Genomic DNA, 21,846 nt, shown 5'->3' with positions numbered 1-21,846 from the left:
CGTGTCATTTACTGTCTTTTCAATATCATCAGTCATTTCTGCTGATTGTGAGTCTGCCAGACCACTTTTCAGGCCTGCTCTGACCTGACCTTTCCAATGTTGATAAATGGATAACAGTTTTCTCTACCTTTTATCCTGCTCATCCTTTTTGTAGAAAAACAATTTCTCCGTGGGCACACTAAGCCGATGTGATCGTCTTGGTAACGTTTCATTAACTGTCTCATCCATTTCCTCTAGTTGATCTTTCTTATCCATTTTGAGAGCAATTGCTTGTCACATATCTGTAGATCCTAAATATATCCTTGATTAATTATTATACTATGGCATCTACAGCTCTGCTGGCATATTCTATAATATTATTTTATTCATTATAAGTATTTGAAAACGTCGAAAATTGTAGCCTCTATCATGTCTCTTTGAAAGACATTTGCAGATAAAGAAATTGCTCCCTCTCTCTCTCTCCCTCGCTCTCCAAAATTGCAGAATAAATAAGTAAATAAATAAATAAAGCTTTTCAACGTTATTTTTTGTTTCCATATCAATTTTACAGAGAAATCTAAAATATGTTTAATTTTTTATTCTTCCTTTTTTTTTATTTTACGTCTCAGTGGCGGAGGGACGTCAAAGCGGATATGACGTCATGACGTCTGGTTTCTAATGGCTGAACAACAACAACTGTCGGTAACAGAGAAACTTTCTGAAACTTCTTCGGGGACGGAGGAAAGTTTGCTGTAACTACCTGCTTCGTTCTGTTCGTCTTTCAAACCACCAATGCGGAGTTACTGATGGATTCTAGGTTTGACATCCCGCGGAGGGCCGCCGGAGCTGGCGGCGGGGGCTCCGCGAACTCGTCCCCGGCTCTGGGGGCTCAGTCCCGGCGCAGGAAGGTGCCGCCCCGGCCCGCTGATTTCAAACTCCAGATCATCATCATCGGATCCCGCGGTGTCGGTAAAACCAGCCTCATGGAGCGGTTCACCGACGACACCTTCTGCGAAGCCTGCAAGTCGACCGTCGGTGAGGACGGAAGGCGGTTTGTGCGTCCGGTGTTTTGTGTGCCGAGCTGGGATCAGACTACTTTCTGGAGAAAAGATGCTTCAGACAGCCTGAACATAATACACTCCTCCTGACACCAGCTGTCGATGGATAAGTTTAACATCCCGGGTGAACACAGTAGATACACCCCTCCAACTGCTCCTAATAGCGAACTTTAGCTGACAGATATTCTTATTTGAGCACTGAGCTGGTTCACTACATTAAATTACCTCACATTACATTCCTCGTTTACGGCTTGGAGAAGTGTTTCACGAGGTTTTAGAGTGTTTCACACACTGACTAGGAGTCCCTGAAGCAATAATATAAAGAGACAGGGTTGAACCTGATCACCCCAAGCTTGGAAAGCGTGTTTTGAGCTTCTGTGTTCGTTTGTCAGCTGTCGGTGAATATCCAGACATTCTGTATTTCACTACAGATCACATGCTCTCCTGAACTGTTTGATTGGTGGGTCTTTTCACTGAGACCAGCCTCAGCATCGTTGGACACAAGTGGCCCTTTAGCTCTGCTTCACCCTATTTATGTTCAGATTTTTATCAAACTATGAACAATCTGAACAATACATGAACATGTTCACCCTGCCTGATTAGAACAACACAAGTTTCCCACCCCTGCACTCACAGAAGATAAGACTTTGTGCCCTGCTTTTGAGTAAACAGCCCGGTCATCCAGCAGACAGCCATAGTGTCTAATCCCAAAATAGACACACACACACACACACACACACACACACACACACACACACACACACACACACAAGCAAGCAGCTGCTCTGGCAGAACTCCATTTTGTGCCCTGACATTATCGCAACACAACTTGCATGTTGTGTGTGAGCCGTGCACCTCTAATGTTGAGTTGTTTTGATCCGACACCACAGAGGAAATATTTTTATCAATAGCCTGTTATGATATTAATTTTAATAGTAGATCACAGTAATAGACAGGTATGACCAAGCGACAGGTGTCTCTGTTTTCTGTAAGTCTCGGAAATGTCATTTATTTATAATTTCGAGCTGAACTCAGCCTTTAGCCTCTCATCAGTCAAGTGGCCACATTTTACCCATTTCTCCTCTAATCTAACAGAGGGGTGTTTTGGCCCACTTGGCCTCCCATCCAGTCAGTGCCTCTCACTGATGCGTGACAAAAACACCCATGAACGTGCAAAACATATCAAAAACTAGGACACTCTGTGCATGCATTAAGTCCTATTTATGGCATTTCCTCCAATTAGTAGATTATATTGTGAGATAATGGCACTCCATAGTGTGTAAACTACATTTTACAGAATTCCAGGGGAAATGGTAACATGTCTGTTTCAGTTTTTAACAGATTTCATCAGAATCAATTGTTTGAATCTCAGATTATAAAAGTAAAAATCATGGAAAACCTCAGGTTTCCAATGTCTTTCAGTTTGTGTCGTCTGAAGTTTTAATATGAGAGAATGAAGCCGTACTGTTATTCTAGATTCAGACACAATCCGCTAGACGTCCACAGATCTGATTGGTCTGTTTACATATTTTCATCCCCGAATTTCCCTTCCAGGAGTCGACTTCAAAATCAAGACGGTGGAGCTGAGAGGGAAGAAGATTCGACTACAGATATGGTGAGAAACTACACAGAGATGCCTATTTAATCCTCAGCATGGGGCGATTAAGGCCGCCCTGACAAACACTACAGCCGGTTTACTGGCTGCATATCGACTGTTTTATTTTGAAAGTTTATTTTCATCGTTTGGTGTTGAACACTGGTAGTTCTGATGAGCTGCACATCATCACACTCAGTCTTTTCTCTAAAGCCACAGCTTTAATGGCTCCATTCAGGAGTGTATCAGTAGGAAAAATATAATTTTCTTTAGGATTTGTACTGCATATTAATGCTGAAATGCTCAGAGACATGTGGTTAAGATCATGTTTGTTGATTCTACAGGATAAGTTAACCAAAACAAAGAAGCAGAAAATTGTTAGAGCTTTGTGTATTTCAGGCTGTACACACTCTTTCGGAGGTTTTAAGTGTGATTTGATGTAGTTGTTGAACATTCAGTTCATTTTTAAAGGAGAACTTAATTTTTCTTGTTTGAAGTAGCCAAAATTCAGTCGTTTATAATAATAATCACTGTAATTCTATAATAATGCTAATTTTAAAACTATTGGAACCTAAAGTGAATTGACTTCTGTTTTATGACGGTTTAATTATTTCTCATTGGGAATTGTGATTATCTGGTCAACATAAAGTCTGAATAGATACACACACTTATTCAGTCTGTGGATCAATCCCATAGTGCTTTGCTGTGATGCTGGATGTTTGTGACATCCAGTTTTACCCAGAGGTGAACTGATGAGGCCGTTCACACAGACTCTGATCGGATCAGAACTGCATTACTCCAACTCCTCAGTCCCAATCAATCTGATCAGATCAAGTGTTTACATGACATGAGTTCAATCAGATTGGTGTCTAATCGGAATACGTCTGGTCCCTGTATTCTCAGGTCCTAGATCTGAAAACATGCCCAAATCCAAAACTTCAGCAGGGATTATTTAATACACATGATGGAAGTATTGATCCTTGATTTTCCTGGTTTTGCTTTCAGATGTGAGCATTTCTTTAATGTGACGACATTTTAAGTGACAGTAGCTGAAGACTTCCAGTCAGAGGTCTCCAGGTGTTTGTGTGGAAATTTGAGGAAATCGCAAAAGATGGAGAGGATAATTGAATTTCTTTTTAATTGTTCGAGTCTCAGCATGGTAATATGTCAGAGGGACTGTGTTCCCAAATGTCCTGAATTTAGTGTTTTCTGCTTTTGCACATGAAGCTTTTAAGAAGCTTGAGCCAAATGAGCAGAACTGGTGAAAACATGAATCCTGTTAAATCCAGGTCAGAAAAGTTGTGATGGCAGGCGTCTGTCTTTCCCACCTTTTGTTTTGCTTCCTGTTCATTTCTGAGAATAAATCGGGGGCGTTCTATGTCTTTTTTTTTTCCATAGATCATGTCTAAAGTGCCTTGTTCCGTTGCTCAGACTCACCAAGATGTGACGGGGTTCCTCTCTGATCACATTTTGGGAACATTTCACGTCTCACATGTTGTTGTATTTTTTACGGACTGTGTGGCTGCTGGGGGAACTCCATTGCCTGTTTCACTAACACATCTGTCTTGCCCCCAACTAACACCCCCCCTTCCCTCCCCCACACCCCCACCCCGCGTGTCACATCAGCTGCCGTCACTCGCTGGGCGCCGGGCTGAAGGTACAGTAACACTTCAAACTGCTGCTGCAGCAGCAGCTGAGTCACATGATCCGCTGAGTCACAGCCTCACGCCTCCCAATCAACACTCTGACGCTGAGGAGCTCCTTTCCAAAATCCTAGAGAGAGAGAGAGAGAGAGAGAGAGAGAGAGAGAGAGAGAGAGAGAGAGAGAGAGAGAGAGAGAGAGAGAGAGAGAGAGAGAGAGAGAGAGAGAGAGAGAGAGAGAGAGAGAGAGAGAGAGAGAGAGAGATAGAGAGAGAGAGAGAGAGAGAGAGAGAGAGAGAGAGAGATGCAGCCCGGCAGTCTTTTACAACTCCTTCTTTTTGGAACGAAGCTCTTCAGCTGTCTGCGTTTTAGTTTGGTAGGAAACAGCCTGCATGCGGGAATCAGACTGATCCCAGGTTAATTTGAATGCTGCTAACCAGAGAAACCTGAAACCTCTTGATCACAACACTGTCAATCTGTAAGATCAGACTTTTGAATCTGATTCTTCTGTACGTATTTGTAGTTTGATGAAACTCATTTAGACTGTAAGTGTGTATTAATTGATCATAGTGGAAACATCTTAGTGAAAACATTGTTAATCAGCTGTTATATTAGAGTTAGTGACTCCCCAATGCCTTGTTTTTTTTTTTAAGCTTCCTTTCTTTTTTTTTTTTCTTCCAGGGACACAGCTGGACAGGAGAGGTTCAACAGCATCACATCAGCCTACTACCGAGGAGCCAAAGGAATCGTGCTGGTGTACGATATCACCAAACAGGAGACCTTCGAGGACCTTCCTAAATGGATGAAAATGATCGACAAGGTAGGAAAACCAAGGCGTCAAACACGCGATAGTCCAGGCTCATCTGGAGTGGGGCCGCCTGGTAGTAGAGCCACAGTAACCTCTGGAAGCTTTTCTCCATTTGTGTGTGTCTGTGTGTGTGTGTGTGTGTGTGTGTGTGTGTGTGTGTGTGTGTGTGTGTCAGTACGCCTCAGAGGAGGCGGAGCTGCTGCTGGTCGGGAACAAGCTGGACTGTGAGACGGACCGGATCATCACCAGACAGCAGGGGGAGCGGGTCAGTTCAACACCTTGTCGCAGTGTGGAAGTCTGGCTGCAGGTTTAGCAGATATTTTGATTTGTTAAACTTTAGTCCCTGAAACTTCAGTGTTTTTGTTTGTTTGTTTGTTTGTTTTCCAGTTCGCCTCTCGGATTAGCGGAATGCGCTTCTGCGAAGCGAGCGCCAAGGACAACTTCAACGTGGACGAGATCTTCCTGAAGCTGGTGGATGACATCCTGAGCAAGGTGGGCGTGTCTTCCTGGGCCGACTCCGTGTTTCGTTACTGAGTGAGGCTTAATGACCGGTGAAAGCAGTCTGTTCTCTCCGTCAGTAGGATCTGCACGCATGTTGTCGTCGTTTTGGTCCATAAGGTTTCTGTGTGTGTGTGTGTGTGTGTGTGTGTGTGTGTGTGTGTGTGGCCGGCGACCTGACGGTGGCGCTGTCTTCTTTCTAACAGATGCCTCTGGAAGTGCCCAACAAGGAGCTCTCCAACAGCGTCCTGTCTCTGCAGCCTGAACCGGAAGTGCCGCCGGAGCTGCCTCCCCCACGCATGCGCTGCTGCTGAGAGACACACACACACACACACACACACACACACACACACACACACACACACACACACACACACACACACACACACACACACACACACACACACACACACACACACACCCACATACACAGTATGCAGAGTATCATTGTAGCCACCAGAGGGCGGCACATAGCAGCAGTTAGGAAACACGAACTGTCTGGAGCAGAGTTTCAAATCCATCTCCCACCCTGAGCGGCACTAACAGCCCCCCCACCCCCACCCCCCACCCCTCTGTCTCTGTCTGCACGTGACCCGGACTACCTCATCTCTCTGACCGTTCTGACTGGCCGTGCCCCGCAGGTGCCTTCTGGGAAGGGGGGGGGGGTCTCTCTCTCTCTCTCTCTCTCTCCCTCATCACTCACTAAGTCGGTCAAACGGCGTCGGCTGCAGGTAAACAGAAGCACGTGGTGGAAGTGTGGCGTGTTGCCGTAGCGACCGGACGAGTCGTGTCAGTTTGTGCTCAGCCTTAAAGTATTAAAAGATTTGTAACGTTTTGCACTTCGGCCTCTCGTCCCCCGAGTTCAGCTGACACGCCGAGAAGAAAAGAAAAGCACAAGTGAAGCTGGGCCGCCTGGAGGCGGAGCGAGGAGAAGAAAGTGTGTGTGGGAGAAGACATGATGGAACACACACACACACACACGCGTTTTGTATCTGTTACTAACATGTTTCTTCCTCTGGATTCGGATACTGATCAGAGACGAGTGTCAGCGGGGAAACGGGCGGGAAGCTTCTTCAGTATTTGAACGACTCAGGAAACTTTGATTTGCTGGTCAGACCTGCACATCTCCTCCTTTCGCGAACTTGATTTCATCACAGTTGACTAAAAGGTCCAGTTAGTGGAAGCTGTGGGGAGATGCGAGTATCGGTGAGTGCCACGCCTCTCAGAACGGAGAGATGGAGTGTTTGAGCTGAGAGGAACTGCTCTGGCTCAGCGAGGTCTTTTCTTCTGCGTTTTCTCTGAATCCGTGTCTCTGCTCCCGCTGACGGACCAGTTTGGGGTTTTATTTGCGGCGGCTTTTCCTTTTACGTCTCTCTGAAACGCCGGGCCTCGACGTGAACACTTCTCTCTTTTTAACTCCAGGTATTTTCCTTTGGAAGTCGCTGCGATGCGTTCGTGGTTTTCCTCCGTAGTCCTTCACCTTTTATGTTAAACCCGAGCTTCTGTTGGCTTCAAATGTGTATCTAACAATGACTCTAATGCCAAATTCAACATGTTGAACTCTGCCTTGGGCGCAGACGTCGAGGCTCGATGCCTTTAATCACGTCTCGCAGTATTGATCCGATCGAGCAACACGACCTTTGTGTACATGTGAGCGTTTCTTCAGACGTAGACAGTCTTTTGACCTTTGACACTAACCCTGTGCTCTATCTTTTATTAGCCAAGCCCTCTAACCTCTCTGTGTTTTCCGAAACGCTTTTCCCTCGACCCGAGCGTCGCCTTCCACACGGAAGACTCTACTTCGTGTTCAACCGGTCGGGAAGTCTGTGGAAGGTTTTGGCATGTTTAAAACAGATTTGTGGTATTTATAACTTGTGGCATTCTTGAACTAATGAAATGCAATTAAAGATGTCTATATTTATTACCAGAATGTGTCTTTATGCCTCTGAGTGTTGAAGAAATGCGACATGCCTCATGAATGGTCAAGTCTTCGAATGCATACTTTCTTAGACAGTTTTCAGTCTTGCATAAAAAAAAAGCTGAACATTTTTAATCCTTTCTTGGTTTGACAGAAACAGGAAGAAATGTGGGAGTTTGGAAAATATACGGGATAAAGGGTTAAAAACGAATAAAACCACAATGAATCGTAAAAATTCCACAATAATTCTTAATAAGGTTTTTGAAAAAGTGGTTCTCCTTTTGAGAGATTTGAAACAAGTGATCGATTAGAGGAAGTGAACATTGAATGGTCTTTGCTCCTCACCTGAAGCTTTTTTTGTACATTGTACCAACGTTGTAATTTACAAAATATTTATTGCAGAATAACATTCATGTTTCCTGCAAGGCACAAAATCCAAGATAGTATAGAACAACTGAAAATAAAGATAGAAGAGTAAAATGATAGAATAAAGAAATAAAACTAGATTATCTCTAAGGTTAAAGCTATTTTTCCTACACATCTAAAGATGGAGGAATAGTGGATTATACAAATGTTCTCATGAAGTGTGAAAATGTGGTTTTGTTTCTGTTTTAGTGTTAAAAGAATTTTCCAGTAATTAAAATTGTGTAAATATCCAGACAGGAACACGAATTAAATCATGTTGTTGATGTCAGAACGACTGTCAAATGTATGAAAACAATCAGTGAAGTCTCCCCGAAGTCCTCACGTGGAGGTGATCGATAGCCAATAACGTGCGCGCCATCTGGTCATGCGCGACATTACACGTCAGACCTGGTCCAGCCTGGACCCCCCCCCCCCCGGATCAGACCTGATCGGACCCGGTCCCTCCTGGTCCGGGAGAAAGCCAGGGGTGTGTGGCGGCGGCAGGTGCGCATGCGCCCCGCAGGAAATCACGGGCGTTGGGCTTCACACCGCAGATTGCAGATTTTCCGTGTCAGATCGGGAGGAGTGTGAGGAGGAGCCGCACACCGGGGCTGACCGGAGCGATGGAGACCAGCTGATCCGGATCAGAAGCGGCACCGCAGCCCGCCCGTCCGTCCCCCCCACCCCCCCACTCCCGGTCCTCCTTCCGCTGAGACAACCTGGTGCACGCAGTGAGGATGGAGTGAATTCACGCAGCTCCACGCACGATGCGCATCCTCAGCCCGGCGGGGAAGACGGAAGAGAAACCGGGCTGCTTCAGTGGCGTGGCTCGTCGGGGGTTTAGCTCCTCGCGGCGGATTGATCGTTCCCTCCATCGGCCTCCTGCAGCGGGTGGTGCCGGTGTATAATGGAGAGCTCCAATGGCTCCGGCAGCGACACCAGACCGCAGAACCACCAGTTGGAGAAGAAGCGGCTGAACCGAGCGCCTTCCCCGGCCAGACCCTTCCTGAAGGATGTGCACTCCCGCTCCGCCAAGCCACCTGCCATCGTCCCCAAGTCCCCCAAATTCAACAAGCAGCAGCAGCAGCAGCAGCAGCAGCCCGCCCCGGGGTCCCTAGCGCCGCCGAACCGCAGCTCCAGACGCACCAGCCCCGGCTCCAAAGACAAGCCGGCCGCGGCGCGGAGCACCGCCAAGTCTGCGGTGGCGAAGAAGCCCACGAAGGTTCCGCAGCCCGCGGCCCCGGAGCCCAGAGCCGCCGGCGCCAAGCCGGACGGCACCAAAGGCAAGAAAGGGAAGCCCCCCTCCGGGAGCCCGGGCCCGCTCAGCCATGGATCCCCGATCCGCGTCCCGACCGGCGCGCCCCCGGGCCGGGCCAGCCACACCGACAGCAGCTCCGACCTGTCGGACTGTCCGTCCGAGCCGCTGTCGGACGAGCAGAGGCTGGCGCCGGCCGCCAGCAGCGACGCGGAGTCCGGCACCGGCTCCAGCGACCGGGACAACCCGCCCGGAGCGGCCGCGTCCTCCGCCAAGGGGGGCTCGTCTCAGGCTCAGCCCGCTCCGGGGGCGCACGGGGGCAAGAAGCCCAAACTGCCCGGAGCCAAGGACGCACCGGAGGAGGAGCTGCTGCGGGAGATAGAGGATCTGAGATCTGAAAACGACTACCTCAAGGTAAGACCGGATCCCGGACCTGAACCCAGCAGAGGCTCCATCCGGAGCAGCCCCCCCCCCCCCCCCCCCCCCCCCCCCCCCTCATCCATCTCTTCAGTCTGGAAGTTATTGCAGCTCCAGGTCACTGATGTCCAGCTGTCCTCTCTCCATCCATCATGTCTGCTTTCACCCCTCTCCCCCTGGGATCCTCTGACCTCTGCTGATGGGGCTTTTATTGACCCCCCCCCCCCCTTTAATTCCATGTCTGCACGTGACTGATGTCGACTCACCTTCATCTTTACATTTGTTTTGTTTGTGTTTTTTTAGGTTTTCCACTCACCATGTTCAAACACATCACACACAGCAATGAATGGATTTCACTGATACACACTTTTAATCACATTCACACACCAGTGGAGGCCGCTGCCACGCAAGGCGCTCAGTCCATATAGCAGTCTGAGGTTCAAGTGCCTTGCTCAAAGACACTTCCACAATAGATGCAGGGGATCTGAGGCAGCTGTTTCCTTTGAGCGTATTAAAAACAATGACTCCAAATATTGTTGGGTTTCTCCGCTCAGGGTCTGATCAGGAAGCTTCTCCGTGTCAGGACCCTCTGCAGGCTTCCCCCATGAGCCGGGGGGCCGGAGGGGGCGGGTTCTGACAGATAATGCGGCACCGGGGAGCCGGGCAGGTCTATTTGCATGTTCCTGATGAGAGTATTATTTCAAACTTGATCACGCATGTCGGCGTCTCTCCCCGGCCGGGTGGAAACACAACGGAGTTAATCAGCTTTGCGGCTCGGGCTGTAATGGCTTTATCCCACAGGACTTGATAACAGTCAGATGTCCCGTGTGTGTGGGGTTCAAACACCCTCCTGCCAGCTGGGACTCGGAGGGTCTTTGCCCCCCCCTCACGCCAAAGCGTCTGGGAGTCCCCGGCACTGCTGCTAAACACAGGATTCACCTGGAGTGGGCCGGAGCGGTGGAGTGATCCCACGTCTCATTAGTGTGACGTTAACCACAGCTGACTGACTAGTGGCAGTGGCCACACACACACACACACACACACACACACACACACACACTTCATAAACGTCAGTAATCTTTCCTTCAAAGTGCCTCTCGTGGCTCCAGCTCTGCTTTTAACTTGTCCATCGATCGGGAGGACCCCCCCCCTCCCCCCTCCCCCCGGGGGACCGGCAGGGATCACAGCAGGCCCGGCGCTCTCCCACATGAGGATAGATTCAGTCTTCATTAAATGACACCCTCCTCCTCCCCCCTCCGTCTTTTCATCAGGTGCCAGTTGAGCCTCAGTGTTTGACTCTCAGGGGAAATCTGTAAAACAAACAGAGGAGAGTGTCCCTCCACTCCTCCTCCTCCTCCTCCACCTCCTCCTCCTCCTCCTCCTCCTCCTCCACCTCCTCCACCTCCACCTCCTCCTCCACCTCCTCCTCCTCCTCCTCCACCTCCTCCTCCTCCTCCTCCTCCTCCTCCTCCACCTCCCGTTTGAAGAAACACATTGCTGATTTCAGTTCATTAGATAAATCTGCCTTTTCTTTTTTTTCCCCGAGTTTGGGAATATGGATGTTTCCAATCCAGGAGATAAGATGCTTAGAGCTTGTGACGTTACGTCACCAGCATTACGGAGACTCAGATGTAATCATGTGAAAGTTTTGGCAGGTTCTACAAAGGTATATCACTCCTCTAATATGTTGGAGCATCGGATTCTGAAGTCTTGACCTTGGGGTGTTTGCTCCGCTTCAGATTCTGACACTATATGATGAGTCCCGTCCTGCTCCTGAATGTAAGGTCAAAGCGGCGTTTTCGAACTGGGCTGTAACGGGCCGTGGTGTCGCCCTCAGGATGAAGTGGACGAGCTGCGGGCGGAGATGGAGGAGGTGCGGGACAGCTACCTGGAGGAGGAGGTGTACCAGCTGCAGGAGCTGCGGAGGGAGCTGGACCGCTCCAACAAGAACTGCCGCATCCTGCAGTACCGCCTGCGCAAGGCGGAGCAGAAGAGCCTGCGGGTGGCTCAGACCGGACACGTGGACGGGGAGCTGCTGCGGAGCCTGGAGCAGGACTTGAAGGTCGGTCAACAGAAAAATGTCAAAATGTGTGTGTGCGTGTGTTAAAGTCACAGGTAGCGTGACCTTTCTGGCCCCTTCCCGTGACCTCAGGTGGCCAAAGACGTGTCGGTGCGTCTGCACAACGAGCTGGAGAGCGTGGAGGACAAACGCAGCCGGGCAGAGGACGAGAACGAGCAGCTCCGACAGAAGATCATCGAGGTGGAGATCTCCAAGCAGGCGCTGCACAACGAGCTGGAGCGGACCAAAGAGGTGAGACTGACTCTCTCTCTCACACACACACACACACACAGGCCGGGTGGTGTGGGTGGTGCGTGATGGATGTGTTCGGCTGCTGCTGGAGCTTCTTCCCGCCTCGCTCTGCTGGATCTCTGCAGAGGAAACGTTGGGCTGCAGGAAGACCAGAGCCAATCATCCGAGCTCCACCCGAGGGCCTCGGATTCTGAAATCGGCTCCGAGGAGGTTTTTCAGCAGCTTCTTCTTCCCAGTGTTATCGTTTCTATCCCAGCTCTGTGGAATTGCAGCGCTCCGGGACTCTTCGTGGGACAGATGTTCTTACAGATACTGAGTTCTGAGGATCTGCTTTGATAACTCTGAGCTGAGGTCTCCAGGCCGGTAATGCCGTGGGCAGAGGCTATTCTCAGCGCTGCTCAGGTTCAGCTGCTTAGACTAATCGATTCTGACAACGGCAGGTAGCACGCCGTCTGCCAGCGGAGAGAAAGTAGGCTAATGCCGGAGCGCTCGGCGTGGAGATGGCAGCTGGATGACACAGTTTGCGCTTGCGATGCTTCTACCTGCTGGAAAAAAATGTCCTCCGCTCGTTTAAAATCGAAGCTCCGGGGACGTATGTGACCTTAAATGTTGTTCTGAAAGACGCTTCATCACCATTGATCCTCCTGATGGAAACGGGACAGAAAATCCATGTCTGGTCTGGAAACAAACTCCAGTTTTTTCCCCGTCGTCTCTGCGACTCGGGGAACTTCTGGACAGCGGATCACCGGGTCGACCGTCCGGCGGGTTTCTGATTCATGGGCGGACTCCCGCTCAGTGCCCGTCCCGGTTATTGAATCCGACTGGAAGGTCGCGCCGCGCCCCGTAACGCGGCTCTTGTGTACAGTTTTGTGCGTCTTGGGGAAGTGATGAATACATGCATGAGCGCCGGATGACGCCGGCACGAAGGGAAGGCGAGCGGAGAGCGGAGAGGCTGCTCCGAACCAGCGCAGAGTTTTTCGTGTTCCCTCGAGGTTTGTCCCAGAAAAACACAAGCAGACTTCCAGTCTCCTGCAACACGCCCCCCGATATGTTCATTTATGGATTTGCAATGGATTCTGGGTCTTTGTCTACGGTTTTATGATAAATATCCAGGGCAGAAGTGATAAGGATGATCGTCGGCGTCCTGAAGAAGCTGCCCTCTGCTGTGCGAGTCGCTCAGGCTGAGATTAATCTCAGGAACAGGACCGAGAGGTGGAGCGAGCGCGGCTGATAAGAATGCAGTTCAACAGGATTTTAAGCTTCTGCCTTTTTTCCTCCTGCTTTAATTAGAGCTTGTAAACCGTGACCCGGGCGAGGTATAAAATCCACAACACCAAGTCAGCAAGCCTGACAAAAATCAAGAGACCTCCCAAAGACGGCGCAAAGACACGGGAATGAAGGCAAAGTGCTGCTGATTTCCATATCGGCCAAATTTCCCAGATCGCTGTATTTATACTTTATATTGATCCTTTTTTCGAGCCAGTCGGAGACAAACAAGCAGCTATAAAAACACCTGAAAAAGTGAGAATATTCCGCAGTAATCTGCAGCTAGAATTAAAAACCGTCGTGTTTCTGTTGCAATTCCCCGTCTCTTGCTGTCTCCGTGCGATCAGAAGCCGCACAGTGTGTTTCTGGCCCAGAGATTGGCGCCCCGACATGGATTAATCCAACTAGAAGGGCTGTTATAAAACAGCCTGGCGTGTTGCTGTCGGCTCGGGCGGGAGGGGAGGCGAGCGGCTGCAGCTCCGCGGACACCGGACCTCCAGGACGTCGGAAAGATGCTCGAAGGAAGACTCACTGATACGTGCACCTGAAGCAGCGTTCACACTGTGGTGCAGTGGTTTGCATGTTCTCCCTGTGCATGGATTTCCTCCGGGTACTCTTTAGTGTGGTTTTCCCTCTCAGAGCTGTGCTGCCGGGTAAAAAAAAAACCAGCAGGTGCAACAGCCAGAGGAGAAGTTTCAAGGACATTTCACTGTATTCTGCACCAGAAGGCGTCATTAAAACGGGCTCTGTGTGGAGGTTGTGGTCATATTCTGTAGTTGTTCGCGTTTTTGTGAAAATGTCAACATTTTCATCACGTATACTCTGCAGCGCAGCAGATCAGGAAAGGTTTTTGTGGCTCTGTTTTAGCGGTGGGTCCACTCAAGATGAAACTGGCCTGAAGCGAAACGTGTTTGACTCTCCTGAGCTGCAGACGGGAAGTTTCTGCGTTTTTTTTTTTAAGAAGTCGCATCGCGGATGCTGGAGCGGGAGTCGCTGCAGACTCCTCTCAGCACGGCGAGCTTTGAAGCTTCCTGCTCTGATCCTCCTCATCGCCGCCTCTCACCTCTCCTTCCTCGCCTCCCTGCGCCGTGATTCCCTGTCAGAGGAGTGTGAAGGAATCTCATTGACCTAGTTAATATCTGCCGTCTGACTGCACCAATAGGAAGGAGGAGAGGCGTGAGGAGAGCAGCGGGGACGCTGCTGGAAGTCAAAATCTGCTGCAGTGACACACATCCATATAAAGCTTATACCGTCACGCCGCCGCCGCCGCCGCCGCCATGCACGAATCCAACATCAGCATGAAAGGCAGTCACTTGGGAAGTGAAGTCGGTCTGCAGGTGGGGGATTCACGGCTTCAAACACACGCCGTGAATGAATTTTGAGATAGACGTTGCGTGTTTTTAAAGTTCGAGTATAAAATGTCCTGTTTGGATGTTTAACGTGAAGAAAGAACCAGTTTATTGCAGAACCGTGTGGTTTGAACAGATACCAGAACTGAGGGAGGTTTTGAATCCATCAGCAGGGAAAAAAAAAAAAAAAAAAAAAAAATCTCCCCATTGTCTCACATTTCGCTGCTCAGCTTAACCCACATCCCAAACCAAGAGGAGCGCTCGCTCCGCCAGCCAGGGGTCTGTATGGCGCAGCCTCTCTCCTCCACCGGAACAAATGGCTTTAGCAGTTATATTTAGGGAGGCTGACGGCAGCTCGGCAGCTTCACTGTGTTCCTCACCAATCCTCCCAACGCGAGGAGCAGAGAGGATGGCGTGGGGTCGGCTGAACAGAGCGGATTTGGAGGAGGATGTTTGTCAGTGGTGCAGCGGTTCGCTCTCCGTCTCCAGATTTCCCGTGTTAAATTCTGTCTTGATGCAGAAGCGCCTCACCGTAGCGTGAATGCAGCAGTGTTTCAATGTGTTTCTGCTGAAACGCACTTGCGTGACGTCCCGGAGACGACGGCAGACCTCGAAGTGTCTGTCCTCTCTGCGTTTATTCTCGGCGAAAGCGATCCGACTGGATCATCCTCTGCCGGACTGAAAGCAGTAATTAGAAGTAGCAGAGGTCAGAGATGGTCTGAGTCCGGGAGGCAGCAGCAGCAGCAGCAGGGCAGTGTGACAGAAAACAGTCCGAAGCAGCTCGTCAGGACGACCTGCGGCCTTCACACCAAACGTTGGTTTTTCTCATTTACACGGCAACGCCAGAAATACCTAACAGGACGTAGTCGGAGCCCGAAACTTTTCGAGAAGTTGTGTTTTCCGTGGCTCCTCCGTGCAAACGGACATTTCCCCCTGAGCTGGCTGCCGTGTGGACGGGCCCTCAGAGTGCTCTATTTCCGGTTAGCGCAGCCGCCTTCAGTCCGGATCCCGGAGGACGGTTCCTCCGTAGGAGCACCAGAGGCCGGACGGACGGACGGCCTGACGGACGGAGGCTCGCCGGGCGGTTAGTGCTTCATCCGGGAGTGAAACGTTCTTCCTGCGGGAGTCGAGACGAAGTGGGAGGCCGAGGAGCCAAACGCAGGCTGGCACTCCCGGCTCTCTGGGGCTGAGCGTCGCACGCAAACACACTCATGATTAAATGATGAGTCCAGCTGTAAAGACGGAGCGGCGCGGCTTCGTCAGAACCGGCGACGTCTCCAGAAATCTGCTGCTCTCCGCCTCTGCCTGAGGAATCATCTGATCCTGCTCCTTCCCCTCAGTTCTCATCATGACCACAGGGAGAAAATATATTTTGAATCATAATATGGAGATTTTTTTTGTTTGTTTGCTTTTTGCTCCTCTGACTCCATATTTCAGGCACTGTGCAACGTACACTAGAGTCTTTAGTGCACAAATATCACAATTCGAGGCCTGGAGGAAACGGATGCAGCTCAGAGGAAGCTCTGAATGAACCAGTGGAGGAAAATTCAATCATAAGATTGATCTGTTATAAATTACCGTAGAGCAGGGGTGTCAAACACGAGGCCTGTGGACCAAGACCGGGTTCATCAGCTTCTTATCATTTCTGGTGAAGTGTGTGTGTGTGTAATCCAAGTCCTGAAGGCAGCAGATGAAACGCAGAATGAGTGTATTTACATTCTCGCCCAGTGACGGATCGCTCCTGACTTGAGCGCAGTGTCTCCTACGGTCGAGTGTTGTTCCTCCGTCTAGTGTCGGAGTTCTCTCGGTGGCTTTTTGCCTTTTCTGACTCTCACTAGTTGGCTCCAGCAGCCCCGTTTTACTGATCCGTCGATGTTTATTAACCCCGGCGGACTGCGAGGATCGACTCTCCGGTCGTCTCCCATCAGCGACAGATGGTGAAATAAATAAAATACTGTTCACTTTAAGTGACCGAGAAACAGAAGAGGCTGCAGCAAAACCGGCAAAAACCCCTGGATGGGGGGAGAAATCAGGAAAGAACAAGACAAAAAGCCTCGTCAGATGAAAACATGACAAGACGCCGGGTTTATCCTGTAAACACGTCCTTCAAAGATGAGTTCCTAATCTGGCCGGCGCGAGGCGACGGGGGAACGGAGATGATCTGTGTGTTTTACACGTCTGAGCCGCGCCGTGCGGCTGGTCGTGGCGGGACCGGCCCGGCAGACGCCGGATCTCTTACCAGGCCTGATCTGTCAGCATTATTCTGCTCCTCTATCTGATCCCATCTTTTCCTCTGTACACTGTGGAGTGTGTGTGTATAACGTCACTGCCTCCCCTCACACACACACACTCGGCTGGCTCACTGCCAGCAGGCCCAGAATCCTCTGCTGGGGAGCCTGCAGCTGGTGCTGCTGCACACACGGTGACTCCCGTCACACACCTCGGTGTGTTTTTATAGCTCCGCTCTCCGGTTGGAGGACGTGCGTTAAATGACCTCCAGACAGAGGCCTCTCACGTCCACCGGCCTCTTCTTGTCTCCTGCGTTTCCCCCGGAAAGGTTCTGCTACATTGCCGCACTGTAAACTGTTTGGTTTCTGTGAAGACATTGACCCTTTGACCTCTCAGAGCGATTCATGCTGCTGGTCTTATAACACCACGGCTGTGACATGAGTGTGTGATCAGTTTAGAACCGGGATCAGACGCCACTCGGGAGGGTTTCTGGCATCAGACAATAAACAATCCGCTGGTTTTCAAGCAGAACCAGTCAAGTGGAAGAGACACAATAAGCCGTGAGCGAGCTCTATATCGGTTTCTGTTGCAGTGTTTGGATATTTGCCCTTTTCCTTCTATATTTGCTGTCTTTTTTTCTTTTTTTAAGGTGACAGACACTTTATCGGTTGATATTTTGGTGATATGCAGCTTTTCAAGTGTAAAGAATCTGAAACTGTTTTCTTGGAGATTCGGTGTCTCTCTCTGAGTTGTAAATTAATATATAAAATACACCTGAGGTATATTCAGAAACTTCTAAACAGAAACGAGACATTTTGTGAATCTTCCTCTGCAGTCTAGTCTTATTTTAAATTTATAAGAAAGCGAGGAAAGACGGCAGTAAATTACTGTGCATTTCACTCTTCACGGCCCCGTTTAGAGGAGAGAGTAGATTTGCTGTCCTCATTTGCAAGTTCTTATAAGCTCATCTCTATATCTCACAGATCTGATGTTTTCTCCTCACTGATCAATAAAATTAATTTACGTCTTGGTTTATTTGCCGGAACGCCTCGGGCCGCTCGCTCATGTGATATTTCAACATAAATGCATGAGCGGAGTTACAAAACGACACAGTTTTTCTTAAATTCGTCCATCTGTTGCTGTGGCAACCGGTGATGGGCGGAGGAGGCGGGTCATTAATCAGCCGTGGACCGGTCGGTGGTTTTACGGCTGTTCACAGGGTGGCGGAGCGTGGCGGCGTCCGGCTGTGAGCCAGCAGACGTCTTCACTGACCACACCCAGCTGAAAAGTCCCGGTAAAGTTAATTAAAGCTGTTTGAAGAGCCGCTGTGGTTTAATTCCGCTGCGCGGCGGCGTCTGATGGCGTCACTTCAGAAAAGATCACTTCCTTGTGAAATGACGGAGTGATAAGAAGGAGTCAGGGGTGTGAAACATAAGGCCAGTGGGCCAAAACTGGCCCTCAAGAGGCTCCAGTCTGGCTCACAAAACCACTGTTGTGGTTCTCTTTTGCCAGTTTCATTTTTTTCTATCTTTTTTTTTTTCTTATCTTTTCATTGGACACAAAGTCAGATAACATCAACGCAGAAACGTGTTCCAGTGTTGTAGCCGGTGTCGCGTTTCATTTCCGTCCTGGTTGATGCGCTCTGGATGTGTTCTCCACGTCCTTATCGCTCTTCTTCTATGGTATTTCACCATCTCTGAGGAGATAGCAGAATATTTGCAGCCTTTCATCGTCACCTCTCAACATCGTCCTCATCTTCTGAGCTGCGATGAGGAAAAAAAATCTGATTAATGTCCGTCCATGGCGTGTGTGTGTGTGTGTGTGTGTGCGTCAGGTGAAGCTGGTTGTAATTACACATCTGAGAGGAGCTGGAGCCGCTAATGGGAGCAGCGAGGTGGAGCCTGGGCTCTCTGCTGTCTCTGCTCGCCGTCAGATCTGCAGAGTCAGCGCTGCAGCCCAGTCTCAAGTGTCCAACACACACACACACACACACACACACACACACACACACACACACACACACACACACACACACACCGCTGTGACTAATCACGAAGCCGAACTCCTCTTTCAGTGTTGAACCTGATTCTCTTGCTATTGTTGTTGTCTTAATTGTGCGGCGCTCGTTCCGGGATTGAGGAAACTGCTCGTTATTATCAGAAGCTAATTGTCGAGTCTTGTGTTTTTTTTTTTGCAGACTGACTGAAGGGATTGCACGGCATTAGTGTAGAAACTCCCGGTGAATGTCTTAACTCCCCTCTCAGCTGTGTCCACCGTGTCTTTGTCCTGTGCCAGTTTGGCAGAGCGGCGTGGCGTCCGCCCCCCCCCCCCCGGCGGCGTGCCAGGCCGGCGTTTGAGTGAGAGCGTGAGTGACGGGCCCCATAAAAGCCCCATTGTGCAGGTCTGTAATGCACGGCGGGGCTCAGGCTGAGGTCAGGCCCAGCTTAGTGGAGAGGAGCAGGATGGGAGCGACCCTCCGCCGCTCGCACGCCACCTCATGCACAAACACACACACACATGCACATGCACACACGTGCACGCTCACGCCATCCTGCTGGAGGATGTACTGCGTGTGCATGTTGGGGGGGTCGTTGCAGCCACCGGGGTGGTTTCCTTGGAGAGTCGGTGTTTTCTGGAGCGATCTGCCGCCGAACGTCTCTGCTGGGAAACCAGGAATAGAAATCTGTTGACTCCCCGCCTCACACGCCTGCTGATTCTCTCTGCACAGCCTCAGGACGGCCCAGCGCGCGGCAGCACTGTAAATTACAGTCCGTTCGTGTGTGTGTGTGTGTGTGTGTGCTTTCAGTCCTCGCTCTCAGACCGCTCACAGGAAGGTCTTTGTCCGGTGATTAGATAACTCTCATCACATCATTTCAGTCATAAATCTTCTGTCTGAGCTCGTCGTTTGAGTCCTTCTCTCCTTATTGTGAAAGACACAGTTCAGCCCGTCAGTCCAGGTTTGGTGCGCTGTCAGAAATAAACCTTTTAATAGAACAAAAAATCCTTGAAAGATTTTTTATTTAATTTTTCATTTGAAAATGTAATAACAGTGTATTGTCCATCAGTGTTTTCTCACATTTCTTAGCTGTCTGAATCCATGTCGTGTGACTGTGTTCTCACTCCGTACGGACAAAACCAGAGAAGATGGCCTTAAAAACAAAGCATCAGTTCACCTGATGGTGAGGGGTTCAGGGGTTTTAATGCATCATTGACCCACAGCAGATAATGTTTTCCTCAAATCTGTCTTTAAATCCCAACATCTCACATCGTATCTGTTACTCACGTAGCTCAGCCTTACTGGAATAATTTTAAAGGGGCTGTATCATGCAAAATTCAATTTTTGTATGTTCTAACCTTGTTATATAGTTATGTGCTCACCAAAAATTTGAGCTTTCCTCGTTTTTCTGCTGCTCAGAGTTTCAGCCCCTCCCGTACCCGTGAAAACGCTCTGTTTCCCATATTGACGTCACAAGGAGAGGATTACGGAGATAAACTTTAACCATCGTCTGAAAGCAACAATCAAGCAAGAGCAAGAGTCTGAAGGGTCTGAAGGGTCTGAAGGGTCTGCGCTTGGTGAGTTTCTAACAGGAAAAGACGTTTTCGCCTGTCTTTGCGTGTAGAGAAGCTAGAGCTAAAGAGCTAAAGCTAGCTAGCGTATTTGTTTTGAAGCGCTGATTGGTTGAAGTTCGCTGTCAGTCAAAGTCCACAGTGGGAGAGGCGGGATCTTCAGTGAAACGGAGCGTTTTCTCTTCCGGGTTTCAGAATTAGCCCCAGAAAAACTTTTATTTCACACAAAATCACTTTTCCTTAGCACCAAAAATAAACTAATACCATGTTAATGCCATTTCTAGGGTTTGGACTTGCTAAAAAAGCATGATACAGCCCCTTTTAACTAAATTAGAGGCAGCACATGTTTGGGTGAGTGGTTGACATTTCAAACCATAATTTAGTCGTATTTAAGGAAATTGTTTAAGCTAAACTCACTTGGGGTGAGGTAAATGCTAATTCTCTGCCCCGATCACTGCTGCCACAGCTGGCAGTGGGCTCGGTTTGACCAGGGAAGCTAGAATTTCTTGGAGGTTTTCGGGTCCTGGAACATCAGTTGACTGCAAGGATTTTGAAATCGGGTCATGAAAAGATGAAACTTCTCCTTTAAACTTCAGGAATTGCATTGTTTGCTGTTTTTATCTTGATAATGAGTCAGTGAGCCAGAAGCAGAGGCGTTGCAGGAGCGTTTCTCGTGTGGTTCCAGCTGGTCGGGTCCAGTCCTGGATGCAGCGGCTCTCCTCGGCGTTCGGCGCCTCCGGAGCGACCACCGGACGGCCACGGAGACGCCGGCGTCCGCCGGGATGCCCTGACATTGGCGCGACCTCGGCGCGATGCATCCAGCCCGTCTTCCTGCCAGACGTGCGCACTCACTAACGCTCACGCACGCCGGCCGCGCCTCCAGCAGAGCGTTAGACTGATGACTGCAGATGTGTGTGTGTGTGTGTGTGTGTGTGTGTCGTCCTTACCTCAATTAATTTAGCTCTGATTGGTTTAGGAATTCTTCATAAATTCGCTGCTGTTGCTGTTTGAAGGTGCATCGCTGCGTACAGTGTGTGTGTGTGTGTGCGCGCGCGTGCATCACCTTTAATGGCAAATTGAATTTCAATGTGCTTCCTGGTGCACGTTTGGCTGATGGAGCACATCCACATGCAGGATATTTCCAGCACTGCAGGTGCAGCGAGATTGATTGTCCATATAAAAATAACAGGCCGCTGTAAATCCCGACGCAGCTCCTGCCTTTAAAGAGAGCGACGGCGCTTTGGCGTGCGTCCTCAGGGCGAGGAAGGAAAGAAAAAAAGATTCAATCAGATGAGGAGGAAGAAGACTTAAATGTTTTCAGTCAAGTGTGTTGCGGTATTAATTAATTCATTGAAGGGGATTACAGCCCAGATTGAGCCTCATTCATCCCGATCGCACTAATATAATCTGCCTCTAAACATTTTAGAGCGACTTATCTCTCTGAGCTCTCCCGCCGGGTGAGCAATATTTATTCTGTTGTGTTTGGGTCTTAGCTTCCTGTGTCAGGGCTGAGAAGGGTTTTATCTGCAGCCCGTTTAGTGCTGCTCCCCC

General features: G+C 49.6%; 2 protein-coding genes across 2 annotated transcripts in view; both read left to right on the top strand.

The window, feature by feature from the left end:
- The first annotated feature begins 646 nt into the window (after positions 1-646).
- On the top strand, positions 647-7,505 carry LOC115405116 (ras-related protein Rab-12). Its single transcript, XM_030114578.1, has 6 exons — positions 647-1,014; positions 2,592-2,652; positions 4,954-5,092; positions 5,256-5,345; positions 5,468-5,572; positions 5,785-7,505. The coding sequence occupies exons 1-6, from the start codon at positions 786-788 to the stop codon at positions 5,890-5,892; spliced, it is 732 nt and encodes a 243-aa protein (XP_029970438.1). The 5' UTR covers positions 647-785; the 3' UTR covers positions 5,893-7,505.
- Positions 7,506-8,613: 1,108 nt separating this feature from the next.
- The window catches only part of LOC115405110 (microtubule cross-linking factor 1-like), a 44,543-nt gene continuing 31,310 nt past the window's right edge, over positions 8,614-21,846 (top strand). Inside the window, exons 1-3 of the mRNA XM_030114572.1 lie at positions 8,614-9,570; positions 11,411-11,635; positions 11,726-11,884. Coding sequence (XP_029970432.1) covers positions 8,809-9,570; positions 11,411-11,635; positions 11,726-11,884 — 1,146 coding nt within the window. The 5' untranslated portion in view covers positions 8,614-8,808. The remainder of the gene's footprint in view (positions 9,571-11,410; positions 11,636-11,725; positions 11,885-21,846) is intronic.

This window comes from Salarias fasciatus, chromosome 18 (genome assembly GCF_902148845.1).
Source record: "Salarias fasciatus chromosome 18, fSalaFa1.1, whole genome shotgun sequence".
Taxonomy (NCBI): Eukaryota; Metazoa; Chordata; class Actinopteri; order Blenniiformes; family Blenniidae; genus Salarias; species Salarias fasciatus.
Note: the sequence above shows the minus strand (reverse complement) of the source record. Positions and strands in the feature narration are given on the sequence as shown.

Bases quoted from the DNA above. Each gene is read 5' to 3' on its own strand.
- LOC115405116 (XM_030114578.1), top strand. From the start codon at position 786: ATGGATTCTAGGTTTGACATCCCGCGGAGGGCCGCCGGAGCTGGCGGC. The intron at 2,653-4,953 runs GTGAGAAACTAC...TTTTTCTTCCAG, and splicing joins AAGATTCGACTACAGATATG to GGACACAGCTGGACAGGAGA. The intron at 5,573-5,784 runs GTGGGCGTGTCT...TCTTTCTAACAG, and splicing joins TGGATGACATCCTGAGCAAG to ATGCCTCTGGAAGTGCCCAA.